The 22,349-nt window shown below is 42.1% G+C and overlaps 1 protein-coding gene across 1 annotated transcript in view; it reads right to left on the bottom strand.

The window, feature by feature from the left end:
• Positions 1 to 22,349, bottom strand: part of LOC106654466 (netrin-1-like) — a 177,765-nt gene that overhangs the window by 26,239 nt on the left and 129,177 nt on the right. Inside the window, exons 3-4 of the mRNA XM_014374379.2 lie at positions 15,654 to 15,803; positions 14,934 to 15,035 (exon numbers count right to left, since the gene is read on the bottom strand). Of these exons, the coding sequence (XP_014229865.1) occupies positions 14,934 to 15,035; positions 15,654 to 15,803 (252 nt within the window). The remainder of the gene's footprint in view (positions 1 to 14,933; positions 15,036 to 15,653; positions 15,804 to 22,349) is intronic.

Raw genomic sequence — 22,349 nt, 5'->3', positions numbered from 1 at the left:
GCAGCGGCGTAAAGCTCTCGTTACTTCGGGCTTTACTCGTCGGCCAACTTGTTGGGCCTAGAAGAGCTGAGACAGATAGAGGCACGGACAGAAAGCTCGACATCGACAATGAGAGGGAGAGCGAGCCCAGTGCAATCTTGTACTTCTGCGTGTGTAACTCTATAGATATATACGCAGTACGTGGTGGTACTCACTCCTTGCGGTCACTGAGGTTTGGTCGCTTTCGCTTGCGGAATTTGCGCAGCAGCCTTGAGGGCCTTGAGGATTCATCTTGCTTTCATGAAGGAGTAATGCGCGAGAGCTTTGATTATTCGGCCGTATATTTATTTTTTGCGGTCGATGCACGGTGATGCCGACAGCCCGCGCGTTGTGAAATAAGACGCTGCTGCTATCATTGTGCTTTGATCGCAACTCGTGTAAGCTTGCGCGTTAATCATCGCGCGATCGCAACGAACCGAGAAAAAACTCAAGCCGAAGAAAAAGAAAACAAAAAGAATTATTATTAATGTATCTTTGCGGATAGCCGGGCGGTTTCACATTTTCAATAAACGAGCTCGGCAACAAATAATGAATGTACCTTCAGATGCTGTTTCCGACGTTGTTAAAAATGGTCCGAAAGGAGCTTGCGCGGCTGCGGCGTATAGGAGAAAAAGCTCGGCTTCGTTCGTCTGACACGACGACGACATAGCCCAGAGAGAAAGAGAGCCGCGTCCAAGCAATTCTCGGGGCGCTACTGCTGCTGCGCTCACGCGGTGAATAATGGGATTTTAACGGATCACTAGGCGGAACCAGCTCGAGCATAATGTACAAAACCCTATGATCGTTCACCCCGCAAATATGCTGCTGCTGGCTTTAAGCTGTATATTCGTGTGTGGCTACGCAAACATTTCGTAAAGCCCATAGCCTCGTATAATTATTGCAGCTAATTTGATTTACGGAAAGCTCGCGCGGGCTGCCCACGCACACGCAGCCAATAAACTCCGCCCATATAATATAATTTCATTTACGGAAAAGTAATAATTTGTTCAAAGACTCTCGAGAGATCCGACGGCAGCAGCAATCCGCGCTTTATACGTACGTCCGCGATATTTTGGGCTCTAAACTCGAGTTATCACAGAGATTGCTTTTACCGCACGATTCTCCAATGAGTTATCTCGAAGTTGATCCCATCCCCGGACGCGAGGCAAAGTTCAAGTCATTCGAGCTATTATAAACTCCGTTGTAACTTTTTGTCGAGCTTATACCAGCAAGAAAAGATTCCCAGCCACGATCATCCACTACTCGATTAGTCTACATGACGGAGGGAAAGCTCCCATTCTAGTATATACGGTTATATAACCGCAAAAAAGAAAAGGGAGAGAAAAAATTAAAAATGTATGCGACTGCGTCTCTCGTTTCTCTCTCGGTATAAACGTGAAATATTTACGATATTACACATTTTCTGCGCACACAAGTTTTCACGATCGCGTGTGCACTTTTCTGCGCGAAAATTGCGATCGAGCTTTATATATAAAGCTGCAATGTGCTCCGCGCAGCATCGTGTGTAATATAAATCGATACCTGGCTTCGCCGAGCCCGAATGAAAATTTATGAGATAAAGCGCTATATAATCCGTTCAATTTTTGTGGATTTAGCCGAGACACGAATCCCGCGTATAGCAGCAGTAGCAGCTAAGGCTCAAACTCTCCGTTCGGTACACGACGCGAGCACCCTCGAGCTCGGGCGCGCATCTCTCTCTCTACCCTAGCCCGCGCGCCGCTGCCTTATAACATCTTAAGTTTTGATATACACACAAAGACTTTTGCGCGGGACAAAGAACAATGGTTGACTTCGATAAGGATTTTCGCCGACGCATGCTTTCCCGAGCGCAAGATGTTAATTATCCCTAACAGCCCGAGTATTAAATTGTATAATTAATTCTCATGATATAGAAGCCGATTCACCGGCTTGTTCTGCGCCGCGCACCGAGTCAGATAAGAGCGAGGATCAGCCTCGATGCGAGAATCGATTTTATGTATAATACTCCGCTTCTGGAATTTTCTCTCTCCGAGAGTACATGTTGCAACACCCATATATACATACAATGTACCACGTGCTATATGCGTCGAGAGAAAATGTTTGCATTAAGCGCGAGGTGAGACAGGAATTACACGTATAAATAAACGTATATATAAACGCAGACGGTCAACCTTTTGGCTCTACTGTATTATATACCTTTGGTGTACAGCCAAGGCTTTATTCCTCGTTCTCGATAGTTTCGCAAATAGTTGATCGGGAATTTCACGAATGCGCTATGCTATTCTGCAAGCTGCTGCCGTTGCCGCTGTACCTTTGCTCAGCGGCGAGTTTCTTACCCCGCATGCACAAACACAAAATACATTTTATATAGATTAAATTACATAGTAACGATTTGTTGCCGTGTACTGCTGTTGTTTCTGCTGTTCATAATTTTCTCAATGAAAATTACGAGCGATCTCGAAGCAACATCTAGAGAAAAACCGATCGATTCGACTATTGCACACCAATTGTGCACGTCTGTTTGCGGCGTCACGTACGTGTACATACGGTGCCGCAAAGAGAGTATACGCCTGCACCTTCAGCCGCCGCCGCGCGTTGCTCTCTCGGAATCGCGATTTCGAAACCTCAAAGGAATTATAGCGGAGGCACGGGTGAACTGATAATATAGCCGAAGCGACGACGAGTTCAAGTAAGAGAAGAAAAAAGCTCAGCAAGAGAAGAATAATAGCCCCGTGCGCGAGATGCTTTGACTTATTTTCTTCTTCTTTTTCTTCTTTTTTTTTTATTATTAACGAAGGACATCAGGACGACGACGACGATGACGACGTTTTATTGCAGCTGCTTACGAATGTGGAAATTGGATTTCTTTTTTCCTACACGATCTCATACGTAGCGAAGAAGAAAACTAGTTTTACGAGAATAATGTTCGTGTACGTATAGGATTTTATGCGGCAAAAATCGCGAGAATAGGAGGGTAACAAAAAATAAACGGACACGGATAGTCGCACACATATCGAATGAGCGTTTGCAGGGATTTTTTGGCAATACAGTTAAAGAATTGTGTTTGAGTTGTTTTTTCGTATCGCAGTCAAATCAGTATGACCTCGATGTGCATATAATATCGCGCGATATTGCGCACGATCATGCTCGCACGAGCTGAAAAACTTTACAGCCTATGTTCGAGAGCTGAATAAACTTTTTAGACGCATATAATTTTTCGGCGCACATAGCTCAATAAGCGAAACAAAAACAAGTCAATGCGCCGCGAGGATATAACGTCGCGTCTCAAAACGGCAGCAGTTACGTAATATACTAAAAAGTCGTACGGCACAAGGGCAGTGTATAAAGTCAGCAAACTTACACGGAAGCTGTGCTAACATTGTAACGTGAAAAACGTGAGGACTTGAGGCGCAGCAGGCTGGATATATGCTGCACACGAGCGCGCGACGCGACTCGAACACTCGTGTGCTTACTGCAGTACAGACCTCTTATGCTAGTGGCTCGCGCGCGCAAGAGCGAATAACTTGGCTTTGAGGCTTGCTCTTTTTCGCTCGGCAAGTAGAGAGCTAAGGCCACGCGCCACCGGATGTTGCACCGATAAAGTGAAAAAGACTTTTCCTTATTATACTCGCAGCTCTTGTTTGTTCCTCTTCTCTTTCTCCTCATCTTCGTTCGCGCGAGGTGTGCGTCCATGTATGTACTTATAAAGTCAACTACTTGCCCGGTGACTTTTATTTAAAAAAGAAAAAGATTTTTTTTTCGAAACTTTTCTCTCTCTCTCCTTCCTTTTTTCTTGTGCTCATAACAGCAGCTTGACAAGAGCTCGCAAAGATAATGTGTGTTCGGGCGCTTTACGGCGAACTTTGTTTCAAGCGGACTTTTTTACGTCGAGTTTTATAAACGAAAAAGTATCGATGAGCGATAAAACGAATGTATATTCAGCGGACGTCGATTTTATTATCTAGCTGGAGACCGTAGCCGCGTGCGTTAAAGATGCAATAAAGCTCGTGCAAGGCGGTTGACACGATTTGTCACGATATTGGCTAAAGCTGCTGCTGCCGCTGCTGCTTTGACCACATACGCTCATAAGCTCTCGCGTATAACGATTACGCGAATTCAAAGTAAAATATCGTCCAATAATATATTTCGTTATGTCGAATAATTTGACTTTTGTGCAAGAGCACGCAAGATTTTTCAGCGCGTAAAAAGATTTTACGACGTCTACGTCGTTCGACGAATAAATGCAAAGCGCAAGAGGCAAATTTCGCGAGACTAAAAGAGCGAGAGTGAGCAAGAGAGAGTCCAGAATAATATGCCTTTGGGAAAAATGTCGAATCACGAATCGATAAAATGTGCGAAACGATTATCATCCGAATGTGCTGCGCGCACGACTAACTAAGAACTTATATGCTTAATAATAATATATACCTTAGTCGCGTTATGATAAAGTTAATTTTTGTCTCGCTGCACGACGAAACAAACCAGTTTTGTCGATATGGAAAATATCGATCGTAATTGCCGCTGAAAATTTCGCACGGGTAAAAATTGACATCGAAAACGTTTAAAAAGACAAAATTACCAACAAATTTTAACGAGAGATTGTCGATCATCGTCATACGCACGCCCAAATAAGGTATTTCCCATCTTGTTTATGAGTGACTAAAGTTTAAAACAAACAACAAAAATAATAAATACGCAACGTTGCATGCGAAATTTTTTGTTTTCCCTGTAGAAACAAAATGAAGCTCCATAAAAGGGAGGCTGCTGCGTCTGCACACGAGCACATTCTAATTCTCTTTGCTTTGGGTACACATAGATACGAAATATCAAAGGAATCCGATCGTAACTAGCTGCAAGCACTGGATGTCTATAGATATATATTATGCCTCGCTCGCGCGCACATAGCGGGACTTTGATTGAAGTTTATTGCCGCAAGGAGGAGACAATATAAAACGTCGATATATATATTGCGTGCGCAATGCATGGTGTGCGTGTTTTTATACATACACAGACACACATCGCCTTAGTATCTCGGAACTCCTAAGCTTTGTCAAAAGAAGATTTGTGAGTTTGCGGCTCTGCGTGGTGTTACAACAATAGCTACATTTATAGTATACACGAAGAGCATTAGGCAGCGCAAAAAAGTAACGTTTGATTTACACTGGTTAAGGCGCGCTCGGTGACGCGAGCAAGAAAAGAGAGTAGTACAATCGGAAAAAAAGTAAGCGACTCTTTGCTAGCCCTAAGTATAACAAATCCAGCACATTCCTGCCCAACAATGAAGATGAAGTTTAATCTCATTAGCGGGCTAAGCGCACGGGCAGGACGTCGTCGTCGTCCTTTCTCGCTCTCACTCTCGTTTCCTCTTTTTCACGCGGGCTTGACTCGAAAAGCTCGTTCCTTGTCAAGGTACACTCGCGCCCCCCTCGGTCCACAGTCCAGCGGCTTTTAACAATTATATTCCGGTTAATGTACGAGGGGGCGCGAGCATGAATATGTAAGTCTTATAATAATGGCCGTGAATAGACGCGCGAGAGGGGATTGCCGGTGACCGCGTGGTTTTGAACCTCTTCTCTTGTTACGCGGCGCGTACGCCTTCTTCATCGCCAACGAGTGTACTATGTACTATTTAACGTAAAAGACAAATGGCTCTCGCCGCGCTGATGCTGCTGCGGCTGCCACCGTCGTCGTCGACGAGTTACACTATGTAAGCGTGCGATAGTAAGAGATTTTTCCTTAATCCGTTGAGAATGGAATGGTGTGACTGAAATTATAATGGAACCACCCTCGGACGTGGTTTAAATATGAAGCGTAATCACACGTTTTTATACTCTAATTTACGTGAGTATGTGGTTCCCAAAGAAAAAATGCCGGCCAACGTCGTTAACGAGTTATTTTATTTATCATTTTCGATGCGTCATAAATGTACTTCGCGAATAAATAATAAAATGGAACAGAAAAAAGGAGAAGAGTCGCCTCATAACTTGGTAATGAAGCAGCCCTAGGAATTAGCAATAAAGCCAGCATAATCGAGATCTTATATGTAATATCGAGAAAGGTAATTATACTTGCCGCTGCCGATCGTATACACACGCGTTCCCACGATATAGTCCTATGAAACTCTCATGCCGATATTGCTTGTGATCTCGCAGCGGCTATATACGCGTCAGCACGAAAAAATGGCGTGAAAAATCAGTGGAAAATTAATAAGAGTCATCATATAAGTAGCTTCGTTCGGAATATACGTGCAAGCTGCGCGTCGGCTGCAGGTGATTAATCAAGTGGCCTGTCGGCACGAGTCCACGTAGAGCAAGTCTAGCACGCATGCGGGGTTCGAATGCAGGTCTTGTAACGCATTATACACGACTTAGACTGCCACCTTTTGCTATTTCCTATCTTTTTCTTCTCCGTCGAGGGGGGCAGTTTAATATACAGTAGTGAGCGTAACAGCATCCAGTGCAGAGGAGTAAATCCATTCCTGATCGGCGCCATGTTTCAGCAACAATCGGGCCACAAATGCGTGTTGATTTTCTAGAGCCAAGTGTAGTGGTGAATCACCTGTACTCGCCCAGAGATAATTGGGATCTTTTCCGGCTACGAGAAATTGCTCGACGGTGTCTTCTAGGCCACGCCTGCAGGCCGCGTGAAAATAAGTCAGTCCAGATTCGTTGGCGTAAATTACATCAAACCTGTCACACACACGGAATAAATTGACGATCGATTCGGGGTGATCATGAGAATATCTGTATTCAGATATATTATGTACTGAAGTGGTACAACGCAGCAGAGGCTTGTCTTCTTTATCAACTTCGGGCTTTCATTTTTGTAGCTTGATCACAAATTCGATGAATGGTGTTCCCTTATTTTCATAAAAATAATTTTGACTCGCATAAATGAATGGAATCCGAGATTTTTTTTGGGTACTCGCAGCATATTTCTATATTATATTGATAACAAATTCTGCTTTTAGATTTTGAATCTTAAATTTTTTCAATAACGTGGTACAAATACATAAAATTGAAAATCCGTTCATTAGAACAAAATATATGGGCATTTACAAGTACAGAGTTAATTCGATTCAATCGGACACAGTCAATCGATTTTTCGAGTTTTTAACGACTTTTAAATTTTTAAATATACATCGAACGAAAAAATGATACGAGTAATTTTTTTTGCTTGTAATCATGCAAGGAATTGAAAAGAATCTTTTTTTTTGCTAAAAGTATGTTATTAACAAATTTGAGAAAAAGTTGTCATCGCAATGACAAAAAAAAGCTAGTGTCCAGACAGGCTGATCGAATGATAGGAAAGAAAGTCATTGAACCGGTATCAAAAAATCACGAAATAAAGATGCGAGTATATATTATATAGACAAGCGACTCAAGCTTAGGTCCATCAAGGCGAAAAAGAAAATCATCAGCTGGAATACTGTGGAGATTTAATCGGAAGCATTTTTCCGCCTCCGCACTTGCGCTCGTATACGCGCGCGCGTGCACACGTTCTGCTCGGGGGCATCATACGCATGTGCTCGGCGCAGGTACACACATACAGGTAGAGCGTACGCGCATTATACAGCGGCAGTTTTCTTCTCGTACGTATAGATTTTTTTTGTATCCTTTGCTTATATTATATCCTGCACACCGGAGCACTTCTAGTCATTCTCTCTTTCTCTCTCTCTCTCTCTCTCTCCGTAGATAGCACGCTAGTGTAAATTCATATAAGGTGCACACACGCACACGTACACAGAGGCGGTATCCTTTGCTCGAGAGAGAGCCCGTGTCCGTCCGACTCGTATGGTAGCTCTTTTTTTTATATATGTATAAATATACAAACTGCCTGCCGACGCGTGCACACGCGTGGGCGGAGAGACAGAGAGAAAAAGGAAAGAGAGAGAGAGAGAGAGAGAGAGAGAAGAACGAAGGGAGCCGAGCGCGCGTGTTGCTGCCCGCTGCTGATAAATTTCATCTGGAGAGAGAGAAAAAGAGGCTCGCGGCTATGTAGTGGCTGACCAGTTCTCTGCCTTTTATGCATATTTCCAGCTCACGAACACACAATGTATGCATACGTGCGCACACACAAACGCACATACACATACATTGGCTCTCTCCGTATCTCTGTGGTCTTATGGCTTTCAATTTTAGCCCATACGAGTTCGTGCACCATGCGTACATGTATGATTGTGGACGAATATTGCATAGGTTTTCTCGCGCTGTAGTATATATAGGTTATTATACATTAGATACAAAAATCGATACACGAGAAACTTCAGAATCATAAGGCCCACGTACGAGGCTCGCGTGAATTTGTTTGGTTGGAGCTTTTTGCACTTTTCAGTTCTCCCACATTATCATGTACAATGCGCATTGCGAGTTTCAGTTATATGGTTGCGTGTACTAGCAAAGATACTTATCTTCCTTTCATTAAATGTATGCACAAGAAACAATTGAAAATTTTGCGAGAGAAGAAAGTATACCTTGGCAATGGCAACCTCCAAAGCTCGTAAACAGTAAATACATTCAAAGCATCACGCATGATCGAGTAGACAGCGATCGCGAGCTTTTGAAAATGAGCAGCGATTTTTCGAACATAAATAAAATAACAAACATACTCGTGCAGCCTTCGAATAGTCGAATAAACGCGACGAGATCGGTCATTGGTGCGCAAACGCGCGCGCATGCCATATGCAACATGAGCAGCAGTAAGCAGCTTCGGCGTCGGCGTCGTCGGTAGCAGCAGCAGCAGCAGAAGTCGGACGTGCGCGCGTATCACTGAAGACTATATACATTATAAATAAAACGCGCGCGCAGAACGACGACGTCGACGGCGAGGACGCGTGTATATGCGCGCGCGCTCGTGGTATGGGCTCTCTGCTCTGGCTATGTGCACACCGCGAAAACGTCGAGTGCGCAAGAGCAGCGAGTCGCGATGTATCAGGCTGGCATCAGTGCAGAAGAGAGAAGGTGAGAAAGTGGCACGCGCGCGCGCGCGGGTCCGTCCGCGTGTGCACACACCGAACGGCACTATATAGTTACAGTGTATATACGAGAGAGAGAGAGAGAGAGAGAGAATCAGACAGCACACAGACAGTGTATACGTACACGTATATAAGTGACTATGCGCGCGCTAGTCTCCTCGCGCACATCTATAATATAGTCTGCTGCGTGAGCGCGAAATCATCGCGGCTCGAGTGATAGCTACGAGGCTGGAGTGTCGATATAGGTATACGTGTAAAAAAAAATCGTCGTATGTACTGCGTATACGAATGCAGATGATCAAATGCATAATGAGTCGAGTTGTGGTATACTGCGCACGCGATCGTCTGCTGCGCGCCGATACAGACTTCATCACGAGCTTTTTTTTGCGGCGGATACGTCAAAACACGACTTTTTACGTATTGATAAGTTTTTTTTTAACTTTTTTTTATATTGGTATTTTTCTTATCTCCTCGATAAAACGAAATCGAACGTATATTATATTCATTGCAAAATCAAGTAGTTATAAATATATAATATATAATTCGTGACGTCGAACTACCAACTATACGAACAAGCTACGTATATTTATTTGCTACTATACGAGTCATCGAGGGTACATTGGTATGCCGCAGTAGCTCTGTCACGCAATACATCGTAGCATGGAATATTATTTTGACAAATGTTCGAGCGCAATCGCGTCCGATTGCAAATACGTATTGTATACGGCGCGTTCGAGACATTCGACTGTTAGCGTCGAACGAGTAAACACCTATTTTCGACCGCTTGTCTCCTGTTTTTGCTTGTAAAGACTAAAGTGACTCGAATCTGTGCGCAAAGGTCCCCGGACGTACGCAGATTTCCAACCGTCCTGATATACAGGATCATTCACAAAAAGAAAATAAAGTAAAAAAGACGTTACACATCAATAAAATAAAATATAATATAAAACTATCCAAGCTTTTTCGCAATAGAAATGGCTCACCCCACGACTCGTTCGACCACCAATCCAAAAAATCAACAAAAGCCAACGTACTCAATCAATGCTCAACACTTTAAATATCCCATGAGAGATGATGCCATCACCCTGGACTCTATAGCCGGTATTTCGATCCACTCGTACACCATCGCCGTCGGTTCTCTGGTGCAGCCGAGAAATGTGCGATTCGTCTCGCGCATCTCCATGAATCGCGTGTGCATCTACCTCAGCAACAAGATCCTCGTACGCGAGCTCTCGGGCAGGTCCATCGACATCGAGGGCCACAGGCTCACCATCAACCCCCTTATATCGCAGGCCAAACGCATCCTCCTGTCCAACGTCTGCCCAGTGATCACCAACGAGAGAATCATCGAGGAGCTGCAGAAGCTGCAAATCGTCCCCGTGTCGCCGATCACTTTGGTCCGATCAGGTACGAAGTACCCGGGCTACGAGCACGTGTGCTGCTTCAGACGTCAGATGTACGTCAAGCTGAGCGACCTGTCGAAAATTCCTCCCCGTTTGGAGATACAGCAGGACAACACATTGTTTACCCTGTATCTGTCCTCCGAGAAATTAACTTGTTTTCTGTGCAAGGAGGAAGGTCACATAGCCAAACACTGCAAAAGCGCAGATGGCGAGGACGCTCAGGATCGTGCTCCTGATGCTGCTTCAGCTAATGGTTCGGATGAACATGTTCCCAGCTCTTCCGCTGCATCTGCTGGCCCGAGCGCGGAGAAAATTTCGCCAGCTGCAACGTCTGCACCACTGAAAAGACCGGCTTCGACTCCATCCACCCTGCAGCAGCATTCTAGTCAGTTAGATACCGACGCGAAGGTAGCAGCTTTTTCGACTCTCAAGACCATCCTAAAGCCTAAAGCTAAACGCTTCAAGCATCGGGAGGACAAATTTTCCATCTCGGATATAAAAGAAAGTATCAAGTCTGCCACGGCTTACTTAGAGAAAAACAGAAAGCAATACCCGCTCAATGTCGATAAACTCGTTGAATTTTTGTCAAAGACTCACGGTGCATTTAAAATTAACCCACTAGCAAACGAATTCACTTACGATACTGACGGACTGATGCTCATGCTTACCGACACCAAGCAAAACATTAGCTGCAAGAACCTCAAGGCCAGACTAACGAGATTAATTAGAAAACTCTCCGATCTAGACGCTAAGGATCAACTGAGCGACAGCTCCTGCACCTCAAATAGCGAAATTTGAAAGCTCAATCTATAATCAACTCATTTATAAGATTTCATAACGACAATCTATAGAGTCGATCTGCTACTAAAGTGATGCTCGTACAGAAGATTCATTCAAGTTTCTGTGCTAAGACCTTTCTCATCTCTGAAGTCTCTGCTTACAATATTGCCGCAATCAAGGAATCAAACCATTGGAAAAAACCTAAAGAAACTTGGACTAAACATTGCTCCCCCCAAAACAATGTTTATTAATTTCAATAATAAAAAAATTGTACCAGGAAATAAAAAGATAAAGGTGGGCGATTCTATTATTAGACTAACAAAGAAATCGTATACAATATATGAGTAAGTACGGTCAATTGATGGCAATAATATGCCTGTATTTACGATTTGAAAACGTAAATTTGACAAACCCGAATGTATAAGATTTGAAAACCCCGTAAGTTGACTTATACAATCATTTTGACTTAGCCACTTGCAGATTTACAGATCAAGGCAGTCGCCATCTAGTAGTAAAGATGAAAATAGCATTATCGTATTTAAAGTGGTCGACATTTTTGAAAACTATTAAATTATTATTTAAATGCATTCAATATTTGCAACATAATTTTATGCTTCGAATTTGTATCAATTTATGACTAAATTATAATAGGAAAATGACGAAAAACAAGTAAATAAATGGTAAAGTCATTTAAAACATTTTAAGTGGTCCTTTTTTGTTCGTCAGGCTACTGTTGAAGTTTAGGATTGTTACTAGGGAGTTTCTGCATTTATTTACTTTAATTCTATCTGTACATAAAAACAATTTTTGGTGAATAAAGTAAGTGTGAATACTCTTTGGGGTATACCAATATACACTGTAATATAAATAAATGCGTTCAAAGTTTTACTGCACACTCAAACTCATATAGCCGTAAACGCCAGAAAAGACATCTTCGCTGCTGTTGCTGTTGCTGCTGCTGCTACTACTACTACTACTTCGATTGCTTTCGGTACATATATATAATTTGTGCATTATTATCTCGACTCCGCACAAGCTGTGCACGGCGCAATACACGATCTCCCGAGACTATATACATCGAAATGATAATAAATTACAATCAAACGTGGAATATATAACTGCGATCATTACTGCTCGAGACTTTCTTACTGTATACATAATTGTAACCTTTAATCCAATATGACCTTACGAAACACGCCTTTAAAGCATGTGTTCGATCCCAATAGCTTAAAGTCCCTTGTCTGATGAGTTTAGTTTGTGAATAATTAATTGTATAGATTTTATTGTAAAAGTACTGAAGACCTTTATAATAAAAATCCTAGAGGACATGTAATTAGTAACCGAATCGAAGCCGAGGCCGATAAACACGTTCTCTGGTGCTTCCTTTTTTTGCGGCATAGGCCTGTATAGTATTTTTCATACCCGGTGGCCCAAAAATAGCTCTTCCCGCTTTGCGCCAATTTTTGCCTCTGAGGAGGCCCGTATTTATATGTTTTCTGCGGACTGCCCAAAAGTTGGGACGAGCAACCGTCGTGTTGGACCGATCGGCTGGCGCTCGTGGCAAAACTTTATTAATTTTGCTTATTAACTAGTACAATTAACAAAATATCAACCTAAAATTATGATACCAAATTACGCCGTGGTGTTACAAGGGTTTTGATATCAAATGTTATACAGTGCAGTGAAAAATACAGTGATGAACGACTTGTGCAAAAAGTGACGTCATACAACGAATAAATAAAGTGCTGTTTACAATAATGTTTTCTGATAGAAGTGTTGTAAATGTGTTTCGATGTGAATAAGTTAAATAAAATAAAATGATTTAATTAATATTTAAGGCTGTAAAATAGTTCATAGAAATAATGGCATATGTTGTATAATGACTCGGAAGTTTCAAAATTACGCCGTCATAAATTATTTTAATTTAATACACTCAGTTTGTTTGTAACTTATGATTAAAGGTCTGTACCTATTTAACATAAGATAAAAGTATCCGAATGAAACATCGCTAGGTGTTATAAGTGTTTTGTGAATTATTTAAATAAAATAAAAGTTCGCCATGTGAATGCACATGGTGATCTCTAAGTTTGACTTTTAATTATTAATATAATTGTTTGTATTTTTATATTTTTTGATAGCTTGTTTCAATTAGCATCGTTTAATTTTATTGTTATGTACTTATTATTAATATTAATATTATTGATAAAAGAGTTAGACCGATGGTAATTATGGTAAAGTAGATTATGATAATGTAGTATGGTAAGGAATGGTAAAGAATAGTAAAACAACGGTACCGGCGTAGGCATTGCTGATATGATTGGGACTTTCGATGCGTTGACGCCTTATTGAAATATTCGGCAAAGATGTATCTGTGTAGGACATCACATAATATGTACACCTCAAATGTAGCGGGTCGAGAAAACCTCTCTTACGCTCACCGTATCAGCGCCTTTATAATAGATAATCTAAGCTTTTTCGATTTGGCTCGCGCTGTACGTGCGTGCCAGTTATATACCTACATGTATACGGTCTCGGCGCGTATTATATTATATGGTATTCTATGCGTATTACAGCGAGAGATTCGCATGCCTGCGACTATATACTGCTACTAGTCGCTGCTGCCGCTTGCGCCGTCGACTCCTTTTGCCGCATGCTCCCGCGTGTACTGCAATTTCATGATACGCGCACGTCTTCGACTATAATATTACGCGCTTGTAGTGCGCCGCCGCTGATGTTCGCGCTTCTACGTGTGAGCACACACCGGCGTATATACCTTGGGAATATAATGCCATGCGGCTGCTGTTACTGCGCTGTGCGTACCGTGCTGGATTTAATGTACAGCTATGCGCGAATTTGCATAAGCGAGACACAAGACAACGGCGGCGACGACGACGAGAACTAGAAACGGAGAAAGCACAGCTTTTCGACTATATAATACGTGCGCGCCACATTGGCGAGTAAATGCGTATACGAGAAGAAGAAAAAAAATAGAAAAAGAAATAAAAATAGCCGAAGTCGGCCAAGAGGGTGTCAGCAGGTGTGTACGAGCCGCGGGTTCGTGCCGAAAACTCTTGCCTCGCGCGTGCAGTGCCCAAGCTTGTCACGCGCGAGCTGACTAGTTTTAATTAAATCGTTAAGTAGATCTCGCCCGTTGCGTGCAGCAGCAGCTTTTCTCTTACTCACTTTTTCTTTTACCTCTTATAGTCGAGCTTGCAGGATATCGAGTGAGCCTGCGGTGGCTCCTAACCGTGAGATTCGCCCGCGCGCACGTGCCAGTCGCCCATTTCTTCTTCGACACCTAGCCCCTAACCTCGGCTTTTATACTGGCGTCGAAAATTTTCCTCGCTCGATCGTTTCTTTTTTGTTTGTTGTTGCGCTCTTTATACAGTGGCCTGTACGTGATGGGAATTTTTTGCACGCACCCAGTAGCTGGCCCCGCGCTGCCTCTTATCCGTTCGTTTCGTGCGAGAAAATAGGAAGGAAGAAACGAATTAGCGATCTGGCCGGGCTTTGCTACTGTTCACTGCGCGCGGTAAAAGTACTTACTCTTGGCTTGTGCGGTTGATTTTCTCAGCATCGTTCAAATGTATATGTGAGAAAAGTTCGGAGCTAACTATATCAAGCGGGGGGTGCGCGTCCGTTTTCGGCCCAATAAAGTTTAGTCGAGCACACGCGAAAATCACAATATATATGCGCACGTCGTGCTTACGATAAAAGCGGAAAATTCCGCATTATATCGTGAAAAAAAGAATACTCACCGTTTCGGTTCTCGTATCTCTCCTCGTCCTCCTCCTCGCCGTTTTCGTTTTCGCTGCTGTCCTCGCCCTCGATGCCTTGGGTCTGCACGACTCTCGGTATCTCTGTAACAGGCAAACAAAAAAAGCACACACAGGCGTATAATAACGTATACAGGTACAGCGTCAGCAAAACACGTTTAACACGCGCATTGAATTTAATGGCCGGGTCGTACACCGTCGGTTTCAATGGCAAATTTCTTTGTCGAATTAGTCTTAGTATAGTGATAGCCGAGATACACTTGCCGTATCGAGCCACTTTTGTTTTTTCTTCGTTTCCGTTGTACCGAGAGAGCGAAAAGTAGGCATGCACATTTAGTCAATTTATATCGATCGGTACAATGTTCTCTTGTCGAGATGTATTATATTTCGAGAATCATCGCCACTTACCTCACACGCGATTCTACAACAAGAATTACTATTTTATAAATTGGAGACAAATATTCCATACGTATTATGGTGTATATTAAAGTAGTTGCTATTGTAGCTATACGAATTCTCGGCATATAATACAAACTCGATTGTTTTCGTTAAATTGCTACCAGCGCAAACGCGCGAGAAGATTACCGCAGCTGAGCTGTGAACGCGCGCGTGTGGCTTGTACTCTATACACCTTCTACGCACATATTATACGCTTACCTGCATGCATGCAGTGTGTATGTATGTATGTATGGATGTACTTACTGATGCAAGGAGCGATGTGGGATCTGCTCTGCTGGTAGCCCCTGGCGCATCGGTTGCACGTTATGCCCGTGACTCCGTCCTTGCACGGACATTGGCCGGTGCTTTGATTACACGTCCTACCGGAGGCCCCGATGGGATGACAATCGCAGGCTGAAAACATAACCGGAGCGGCTTTAATGTTTATGCATTCTACTGGTATAGGATATGTATTATGTAGTTTGCGAACGTTGATGCAAATATGGATGCATGTGTGAATTATTGTCATTATTTTGACTTCGTATAAAATGTGCTGTTTCTCCTCGGGTGTGAATACATTCATTGACAATTTTTTTTTTGCTATTAACGGTGTATGATTTTCTTTAAGCCCCCCCCCACACTGTTACGCACGCTCTCTCACGTGAGAGTCGGCATGAATGAAATGAAAACAAAAAATAACTATTGGGTCATCGGCGAAAGATCGAGTCTCTTTGCGATACGCGAATATTCAATACGAGTGCTTGAACGCGAGTCACACAATGAATCCGCTCGAAACTCCGTTTCAATAAAAACATCGCTTGGACCATCTCTCTCTCGCTCTTTCTCTCTCCTTCTCTCTCTCTGCGGGGTATATATACGAACTTATTTTCGTTCTCTCTCTTTCTGTTTCTTTGTATTGGCGTATAGGCTTTCGCAATGTTTGCGAAGCTCTCGATCTAGCTAAAAATCACTGCGTAAAATAACAACGCGATATACCTCTTGACTTTTTGTTATACTATATACAGCTGATATTGTTAATGGAGTAGACGTATAGTAGTCGTGCGCTGCTACGATGGCAGTTGAGCGACTATGTGCACTCGTGCCGCGCCGCTATCACTGCCCACATGATGCATACGGCGCGCTAATAGGATTTTTTATTCTCGCGGAACGTGTACACAAGGATCGATGTCAGTATGGGCGTCGATTCACGCGCGCGTATTATAGGTGAAAGTACAAATAATATTTATACGAGGGTCGCGGATAAATTTCAAATTGTTCGTATGTCTTTCGAGTTTACTCTTTTCGAATGTGGTTTTTATATGGGGCTTGAGAAAATCGTGGCACTGTTGGAGGCGAATCATTGTTTCTTGGAGACGGACAATTGCATGATTTATGGTGGTATTCGTCGCAGCTACTGTAATACGTATGTTGACCGTATGAATTGGCGCGAGGTTCGTCTCGACGCGCACATACGTTGCTCAATTGTTAAATTGACGAAATTTCTGGCTGCATAATTATTCAATGAAACAGTTGCAATTTGTAACAATCTGTACTGCTTCAAATTTTGTTTAAGACGTTTCAAGGTCAATCTTGTGTACGAAATGTTTACGCGTTACATAAATTACGTTTAATAAAATTGCAATATGTCGCGTCGTTTAATTAAATTGTCGCTACTGCATCGAGCGTCAAGAATTCGAACGAGCTGCGAATCAACAATTCAAAACTCGACCTTATCTCGATGTTTTTTTTCGAGTAAAAAAAAAAAAAGAAAGACGTCATAATTTTATTATTTTTGGTCATTTCCATCCGAGTGTACGATGTATATCAAAGCTCGTAAATACAACAGAGTTGAAAAAGAAAAAAGGAAAAAAAGATGGCAGCTCGCTGCAAAGTCTCAGCCTGGCATTATAAGTAATATACAGCTTTATAATGCCCAAGAGTATACGCGCGGCTGCAGAGAAATCACCAAAACTCCCACATGTGTGTCTGTATATGAGCAATTCTCCAAATGAAACGCATTTTTTGAGGTAGAATCGCGACAAATTTTTTTTTCAACCTACGCGGATACGGACCCCCGGGAAATGTTTTTGGGGGTCCTAGGAACCTGTAACCACGTAGGAACCATTGAAATTTCGATAGTGCTTATTTTTATAGCTACTTTTGTGATTTAGAGGACGAAAAATCATGTTTTCTCGTAAATACGGCTAATTACTCAATTTCTAAGTCGCTGAAAAAGTATCAAAACTCATCTAAAAAAAATAACTGACTACTGTGTTCGATAGGAAATTTTCTCAGCTTTCCAATGGTGGTATCAGATTTTCCGATAAATTGCACATTCACCGAGAAAATCACCATCACACATTGAGGGCTAAATATGTCGAAAAATTCAGTACGGAAAAAGTGAACTTTTTGGATAATTGTTGATTTTTCCTTGTGAAAATGAAATTTATCGAAAAATCTGACTACACCATGAGAAAGCCAAAGAAATTTCCTATCGAAAGCATATCTTTATTTATTTTTTCGGTGGAATTACAATGTTATACATGGGAATTTCTTTCACGTTGTTCGCTGTTTTCTGTTTCCGAGCTGATTCAGCGCGGTCGCGAGGTTTTCGGCTCGCTACAATCAAAACTAGCTCGTAATTCCACCGAAAAAATAAATAAAGATATGCTTTCGATAGGAAATTTCCTCAGCTTTCTTATGGTGTAGTCAGATTTTTCGATAAATTTCATTTTCACGAGGAAAAATCGAAATTAAACCTCAAAGATCACTTTTTCCTTACCGAGTTTTTCGAGATATTTAGCTTGGCACTTTTGATGGCGATTTTCTCGGCGAATGTGCGACTTATCGGAATATCTGATACCACCAGTGGAAAGCTGAGAAAATTTCCTATCGAACACAGTAGCCAGTTATTTTTTTTAGATGAGTTTTGATACTTTTTCAGCGACTTAGAAATTGAGTAATTAGCCGCATTTACGAGAAAACATGATTTTTCGTCCTCTAAATCACAAAAGTAGCTATAAAAATAAGCACTATTGAAATTTCAATGGTTCCTACGTGGTTACATGTTCCTAGGACCCCCAAAAACATTTCCCGGGGGTCCGTATCCGCGTAGGTTGAAAAAAAAATTTGTCGCGATTCTACCTCAAAAAATGCGTTTCATTTGGAGAATTGCTCATATACGCACACAAATACCCACAAACACGCAGATAGTGAATAGCAAAAGAGAAAAGAAGCGTATATGTATACGATCACGTCAAGAGAGGTAAAAATCTTGCGTGGATTATCTTTATCTTCTTTCCTCCGTATGTATGTGTGCAGTACTGTGCAGCAGCCTACACTTCCTGGCTGTCTTATAGCCTGCACTGTAGGCTGTGCTCCTTAAACCCCTCGTTCTCTCACACGAAGACGACGAAGACGACGACTACGACGACTAAGGCTACATCCTATACATGTAAGCGGCGATGCACCGGCTTTACTTGTATTATCATTTCTTAGGACCGATAAAATTTTGCGCTGCTCGCCTCGAAGTCTCTTTTATTTTTTACGATACACACGTAGAAAGTAAAAGCAAAGTTTGAAAGTATATAATGCATTCTATGTCGAGGAATCTCCTTTAATTTTATATAATTCTTGCAACTGCTTTTGCTGTTAAATACTTTAGGTTCTTATTATCATGCTGCTCTCATAGATCATCCCTTGGGGGGTTTGAAATAATTTTTGTTTCCCAACTGCCACGCATTATACGTGTAGGCATGATGCTCTCAAGTAAAGTCGCGTGTACGCGCGGATAGTTTGTCACTTAAGCTGCTACATGGAGAAATTATAATTATCGCGGATAGGGGCACACAGATTTAACGTTAAGGCCCTTGCCACGTCGAGTTAAGCTGCTGCTGCCGCTGCGACTCGACGTCGTCGTCGGTGCCCGTGAAAGGGAAAACTTTGTGCGCGAGAATGACAAGAGCATAAGCAACGATATATACATACGTATAATCACGTGGCACACGCCCTTTGCTACACTCTTGTGTGTATGTATATGATATAGATGTATATGATATATAAAGAGCTGACTTGTCGAGATTCTAAAGTGAAGAAGCCCCTGGAAAAGTACGTCGAATGTCGTATATGGAGAGAAAGAGGTGCGCGCGACGTTAGAAGTAAACATTTGCCCGTTGTTGTTGTACTTTATTCGCGGCACGTATAGTACGCGCACACGTATGTGTGGCTTGTCCGAGTACATATATGAAGAGTCTTTAATCTCGAGTAATAGTTGAGTTTTATAGCTTCGCCATAAATAATAGTTGCCTCTCTCGAGCCTAGTCACACACATATAGATTTATAATACGTATTTTCCACATTCGATGGATGAATTATTGCCCGATGTTTCGAAAACTGCCAGACTTAACGATATCTATGATACGCACGTGCTTATGAGGTCGAGGGTATAAAGAAAAAGAAAAGGAAATATTGTAAACATAAACAAATTGACATCGAGCTCGCGAGCGGCCAAGATTTTATCCCGCGCGAGTTAACTTTCGATCTGCAGGCGAAACGAGTCTGGCGGCGGAATACGAGAAACGTGTGTCTATATGGGTGTGCTTTTATCACATGCTCGTATACACTTTCACATTTGTCCGCGATGGACAATTACAAAAATCCGGCTTCCGTCGGACGTGGTTAGCAATGGAGATTATTAAATATATCTGCGCTTTGATCTGAGCTTGCGCTGGCTCGATTTCTCGTCTACGGCAAGAAAATTTTCTCGAGTCGTCATGTTTTTTAGAAAGAAGAGCATGCTTTTGAAATGTTCAAATAAATAATGTTGCTGATTATTGAAATGTCCTGTGATAAACATGAAGCGTTTCAAAAAAATTATTCCACCTAAACAATTTTAGCATGTGTATGATTTTCTGATAGAGTTGATTAGACAATGCACGAACGTAATCCAAACGATAAACGCACCGTTACAATTGATCAAATTAGGTAGCCTTTGGTGTATAATTCATTGATGCAAATCTGAATTAAGTGCACCACAAGCTGCAACGCTATTGACGCATCGCACAAACAAAACATATGCTCAAGTTAGTCCGCAACCTGCGTTTTGTCAATATGTGCATAATCACTACGATGCAAATATATAGCGTGGGTAAACACGAATTTTCATGTATTTCTTCGTTTTAATACAAGCACACGCGGGAGGTAATATCCAATTTACCGTCGTACGCAAAGTTATTAGTTCGTCTCGAAAGTTTTTATTCCTGCTTTTTTTTCACGCGGTAAAAGGTACGTACACCGCGTGTGATTCGTTGCCGAAATTCATATATAGTTAATATAATGCTCGATCAAAAATTACCTCTTAAACCAGCCGCGCAATCGTGCAGCTCGCGGTGTCTGCGAGAGAGCGCAAAAGGCATCAACTTGGCTGATAAGATCGTAAAAATTTTAAGCACTGCGTCAACATTTTTATAAGACGATCGCCAATTTCGTAATGAGAAATTTAGCGGCGACGCGCGTAAAAGCAAAAGCGAGGACCGGTCGGGTCAAGAGGGAGGGTAACGCAAAAAACAAGGTAGACGTCGAGGTATACGCGAGATGATGAAAAACGTCAAGCGATCGACAAAATTTTTTTAACGAACCAAATTTCGATACTCACGTTTTAAAGCATCTTTGCGCGACGATCGTGATTTATATTACGAACCAAAACACATGCGCTTCATAAAAGTTCCACTCGTGACGAGGGTATTCACATAAGGTATATTAAAATGTCGAAAGGTCGAGAGATCTCGAAGCGCGCGCCAAGTACAAGGAAAAAAAAAGAAGAGGGAAAAACAGGTCAGTGGTCGTCGTACAATAAACGCCGAGATCTCGACCGAGGATACGTATACACACGCAGAAATGCAAAAGGTGCACGGCTCTCATTGCTGCCATGTTAATGTACGTATCGTTGCCAGGAATCGTTTTGAGCTCGCGTACACTCGTACAAACGCGGCGCACACACACGTGTAATTGCACAATTGGCAATGAATAACATCTCGAGAAGGAGAGAGTCGCTCTATGCAGTCGGACTATAAAGCCAAGTAGTTTATTTGTACACGCGGGTGTATGTGTATTATAAATATAATACGGCGCACGGTGAAGAGGGCAATTATTTACGCCTATAATCGTACTAATTTCATTAGAAATCGAGAACGCACGTGTACTCGTTTATTATTGAGGTAAGTTCCTGCGCTAGGTTAAGAAGATTTGTTCAAAACCCTATTGAAACGATATGCGACTCTGCCAGCGGTTCAGTAAAGCTCATGGCAGTATAAAGTATTTAAATTTCTCAATTGTAAAGAAAAATTAAAGCAATGTCCTAAAGGAACTCATCTTTCACTTGTATTTTCATTTGTTTTCAAAGTAATATATCGCCTGTGCTGTCATCAACGGTGTCATATATTTAGTTATGAGCTTTTCGATTCCATCATCAGATGGAGTATTGTGAACCCGCAGGTGGCAAACAATTTTTCAGTAAGTATTTATAGTTTTAGTTGTTCAAATATTCTTGATATCATTTTCGTCCATTCCGCGCAGATTTTCATTCATTTTAAAGTGCATACACGACCTCTTGAAGTGTATAATGCAAGCGAGCTTATTACTAATGTGACGATCTATTTTACTCTGGCCCTAGTTTTTCATCTTTCCATTCAGAATACCGTATTATCGTTTAACATACTTCCCGCGTGCACGCTTGCATACACATACCGTGACTTACTGTAGAAAGTTCCCTTGCGAATTTCTGCGACAATGAAACTCGCCGAACTGTGAATTTCGTTATTGTAAATTAATTGCGCCCCCGCGCTCGCGTACGACTCTCGAGCTCTCCGTCATTGCTCAACTATAAATACATATTATATCGGGTTTCGCGGCGCATTATACGAAAGTGGCCCTTATTCTCTCTCCCAGCTGCTGCAGATTTTT

This window comes from Trichogramma pretiosum, unplaced genomic scaffold (genome assembly GCF_000599845.2).
Source record: "Trichogramma pretiosum strain Unisexual culture from Peru unplaced genomic scaffold, Tpre_2.0 scaffold47, whole genome shotgun sequence".
In the NCBI taxonomy this organism is placed as follows: Eukaryota; Metazoa; Arthropoda; class Insecta; order Hymenoptera; family Trichogrammatidae; genus Trichogramma; species Trichogramma pretiosum.
Note: the sequence above shows the minus strand (reverse complement) of the source record. Positions and strands in the feature narration are given on the sequence as shown.